We start from the raw sequence: 4,693 nt of genomic DNA on the forward strand, positions 1-4,693 counted from the left end.
TTCGGGCTAAGCCCGGCCGGGCCCCGTGGGGGGAGGCCCGGCCACCAGGCGCTCGCATTCGAGCCCCAACCCCGGGCCTGGCTCCAGGGTGGGGCCCCGGCTGCGCCATGCCGGGCGACGTCACGGGACTTGATCTTAGTCTGATCATAAGGGGCTTGAAAATAAAATCTGTCTAATAAAAGAAAATAGTGAGTATGAGACCATTTTCACTTGTAGAGGGGGACATGCAGTCCTCATATGGTCATTAGTTAAGGCATCATCAGTAAAATAAGTTTTAAAATCCCTCACTGATGAAGACTGTAGGGGAAAAGAGAACCATCTTCATCCTCCCTGTCTTAAATATTACAGTCAGTAAAAAGTTATGTAACATAAATATATGCCTGAATGACAAAAATCCATTACTTTGTCACTGGGAGGTGTAGGGTATCACAGGAAGTGTCACCCATAATGCAACTTTATAGCGTCTTTTGCCAGACCCTCACTGCACTGGAAACAGCCATGCCTTTCAAACAGGCAACCCAGTGTGTAACAGGCTTTCTATTTTGTTGCATCCAAGCTCAAACTAAAATTACACTAAAGATATATCATCATGGTTATTTCTCAGACTCCACAAAGCTCCTCCAGCAGCACACACTACTGTTCTCTCAAGCTCAGCAGTACCACTCTAACTGTGATGATTGAAATGTTGAATCAGCAGTGTGCTCTTTGGTCCAAAGTTGGGTTTGTTTACAGTGGGTCGCTACAGCTTGTTTCTGGTCACTGCGGCATGTTATAATAAGGTTAGATCGCAGTATGAGAATGTTTCAGAGCAGGGGCAGGCGATCATGGTTAATGATGGACCAAGAGTCAGCAGGTTTTCTTTCCAGCCAAGCAATGCTCATTTTAGTGTAATTTACTGAATGACACCTTTAACACAGAGTAGATGAAACCTGTGTGTGTCACTGTGTGTGTGGTTAGATGCATGGGAGCAGCAGATGTACCTTCTGTGTACTGTAGTGTAGTGTAATTCATTTGACAATAAGGACTTTATTTTCCTGTGTCACCTCATTTGCAGTGCAGTTTTCCTCGAGCACATGTCTACTTCTTGTTGCACATTGGGGTGTTTGGTATTTTCCTGCCATGAATGAATGTGCTTACGTTGAGGTGGGAGGAGAGGTGCAGCCAAGGCCACCTGTCTGCTAATTAGACAGCGCAGTGCAGTTTTGGTGCTTGTTTTGAACCAAAATAGCGATAACGACAACACCTGCTCAGACCAGCTCTTATCACTTCACAGGTACATTTGCAGTTTTGCCGACAAGTGTGTAGGCTGGGAAGGACTGGATCAGATACCTAAATGTATTTTAATGGATACACCAACTTAAAATTAAGCCTTAAATCACAACTGATCTGCTGATATTCACCCTGAGTAATTGTATAGCTATTGTGAAATTTGCAGAATTGAAATACTGTATGTGTGATAATTTAGAAAGATTATTATTATGTAAGATAAATAAACTAGTCCTCGCTGTGTGGCTACACATATGAATGTAGTCAAACAGAGTGGTGGGTGTCAGGATGCACCGTCTGTTCTTACAGCATTCAGAGGTGATCTGCAGTCAGTGTTTGGGAATCCATATCCATGTTAAAAATTACACATAAAAACACATGAAAGCAGCTCATGAGCCAAGATACACAACAAACATCCCTCAGACAGACAGATTGATCCTGTAACCCAGCAGGTCAAGTCACCTCACTGTGGCTGCTGTCACTGTTAAGTTACAGTTTCTTCAAAGGAACAAGTTTCACACAGACGTACTGTCTTCACTACAGTGAGGATATATATTGTGTCTGTTTTTGCATTTTATGGCTGTTTGATCAGCTTTGAAAGCAGCTGTAGGTGGAGATAAAGTGGCCGACACATCCACTAGCTGTGCGTTCTGGCAAACCACAGTCAGTTTCACCATAAATGCAGGGATTACAATATTGTAGTATTTTAAACAGTGAAAGTTTATAAGGTTAAATGCGAGACCCCTATGGATTTCGCACACTGGATGCAGCTGTGAGTAAATTACTCTATATAACTGCTGCTGGTTACAGGATGAGAGATTTTCTTTCATGCACAAAAGCTGGGCAGTGATATCAGCAGAATACTGAGTATGCAGTACTTCTGCATAAATCGTTTTGTCATCACAATTTCAGAATATGGAATATAACTGGTAGGAGAAGAAGATACAGGGAAAGAAAATTTCCTTTTCCTCATGTCAGAGATATCAGTCAGTCAGGTTTCTTCTCTGCTCTTTAAAGGAGATGAGAGCAGCTGGTTTGATTGGACAGAACTAAAGCCAGCCCCAACTCCACCTGCTCACCATGTTGTGCTCTGTGCGCTGCTTCTGTGGTCACCAAGATTGCAAAACATTGTTGAACACGCCCATATTCACCTTGCGCCTGGAGTTTAGACACTGTGCCCTGTTACAGGAAAATAGAGCCCCAAGTGTTTTCTTGCTGAACAACAGGAATTTTGTAACAAAATACAACTGTGGAGGAGCCCCACGTGATCCGTCAAACACAGAGTGCTGAAACCCTATATTCTGTGTGCTTTAGTGTGGATTTTGTCCTCTATTGCTTATACTGACATAGCTTTGAGAAGCCTTTTCAGCCAGTATGGGCAGTAAACTTACTGCAACACCAAAGCCATTGTACATATTCATTTAATGTACAGACGGGCATGCCAGTATTGTTTTAGGACAAGCTTAAAACCTGAACCTAGTCCATGCCAAATGCTTCTTTTACATCATGAGATACTGTAGAATTATAGTCCTGATGTATAAATATGCCACTGAATTTACAAATGCTGAAACAAACTCGAGATTAATCCAATAATCTCCTAATATGTCTTTGGTCAAGGTTCCATGTTAAAGGGGGTTGTCATGTCACCAGCTGACAATTTGAAACCAGCTCAAGTGACTTATTACATGTGCATTTATCAGTGAGTAATACAAGTATTTGGATGGTAAGTGCTAGACGTCCTGTCTGTGTCTCACAGGACAGGCTTCTGAACCTGAGCTTCCTGAGGTTGTTCAGAGCCGCTCGGCTCATTAAGCTGCTCAGACAGGGCTACACCATCCGTATCCTGCTGTGGACCTTCGTCCAGTCTTTTAAGGTGCTCACACACACTCACTGACATACAGTGCACATACATATTGCATGTACTGTATACTAGTATCCACATGCACACTTTCACAAATGTATACATGTAGTGTCTCCCTGCACACAAACACAAAAATGCCTGGAATAACTCAGTTTATAATTGAGTGTGTTTTTGTTTTTTGTTGTTCCCTTTAGGCCCTGCCGTATGTTTGCCTGTTGATTGCTATGCTGTTCTTCATTTATGCCATCATTGGGATGCAGGTGTGTGATGCCTTTCTGCTGTTATCACAAAGGTCATGATAATTAAACGGTGTTCACCAGTAAAATGATGTCACCTGAATGTTGAAAACATTAATTGCACACTGATAGACGATACAGATCCATTTAGCTCACTGTGTTTCTGCTGTAGGTGTTTGGCAACATTGAACTGAATGTGGAAACAGCTATTAATCACCATAACAACTTCCGTACCTTCCTCCAGGCTCTCATGCTACTGTTCAGGTATAAGAAGCTTTACATATATATATATATATATACTGTATATACTCTATATATGTATAAAACCACTCAGGTTTTTCTTTGGTTGGAGTTTGTTGCTCCACCGTCTTAAGAATTTTGTTGCAGTGTTCCTGGCTTGTATTTTGGATTTTATGTTGAATTTAAATTTCCTGTCACAATCCCTCTCCTAGAAACATTATGCCATCCATGGCTGGAACAATCAATGTTCCACTGGAGATTTGGCCAAATGGTTCTTGTTTTTATGAAATGAATTATTCATTTCATTTGAATTTCTATAAATATTTGGATATCAGCCATTAGGTTAACACACAATTGAGAAGCTGCATATCATCAAATACAAGAGACTGCCAGGAAGGACCTCAGTATGCAACATATCCAGTTTTGTATTTGGAGTTACTGTAAGAGTTCCCCATCAACACACCTCCATTAAAATTGTCATTTTTATCACATCCCGCCATAAGAACAGTGGAAACTGCTGGTAGATTACTTTTATTTTAGGCGACTTAATAAAGCATTAAAGGGTCTAAACCTGTTTTCTCAGCTAGCTTCTTACTGTGAGCCACAAAGACCTACAGAGACACATATTTTTTCTACACAACTTTTCTGTAATGGTGTTTTTGTCTGTGCTTTTCACACCAATGTCAAGTGGGTGAGTTGTGTTGGAAGCTACTTTTGAGCACTGATGAGAATTCAGTAACTTGGACTTTTTCTGCAAGAAGCATTAATGTAACATCAGGTGTAATGAAATTCTTTATTTTTTGTTTTATGTTACCAGGCAAGGTCACTGTGAAATTCTCATTTTACGTCCAAATGTCAGCCTGTTTTGTGCTGTTGGGACAGAACTAAATGCTGCCAGTGCTTTATGTCTCTTCAATCAAAGCTTCTCTGTTCATTGGTCTGTTTGTATTTTAATTTGTATCAGGAGTGCAACTGGTGAGGCCTGGCACGAGATCATGTTGTCCTGTCTGAGTCATCGAACTTGTGACGAGCGATCAGGGACCCATGGGAAAGAGAGTGGCAGCGATTTTGCCTAATTCTACTTTGTGTC

The 4,693-nt window shown here is 41.3% G+C and overlaps 1 protein-coding gene across 1 annotated transcript in view; it reads left to right on the forward strand.

Annotated features, from left to right (window-relative positions):
* Nucleotides 1-4,693, forward strand: part of LOC109959665 (voltage-dependent N-type calcium channel subunit alpha-1B-like) — a 163,498-nt gene that overhangs the window by 123,365 nt on the left and 35,440 nt on the right. The window contains 3 exon segments of the mRNA XM_020599203.1: nt 3,023-3,139; nt 3,322-3,387; nt 3,536-3,627. Of these exon segments, the coding sequence (XP_020454859.1) occupies nt 3,023-3,139; nt 3,322-3,387; nt 3,536-3,627 (275 nt within the window).

This window comes from Monopterus albus, unplaced genomic scaffold (assembly GCF_001952655.1).
Source record: "Monopterus albus unplaced genomic scaffold, M_albus_1.0 scaffold40.1, whole genome shotgun sequence".
In the NCBI taxonomy this organism is placed as follows: domain Eukaryota; kingdom Metazoa; phylum Chordata; class Actinopteri; order Synbranchiformes; family Synbranchidae; genus Monopterus; species Monopterus albus.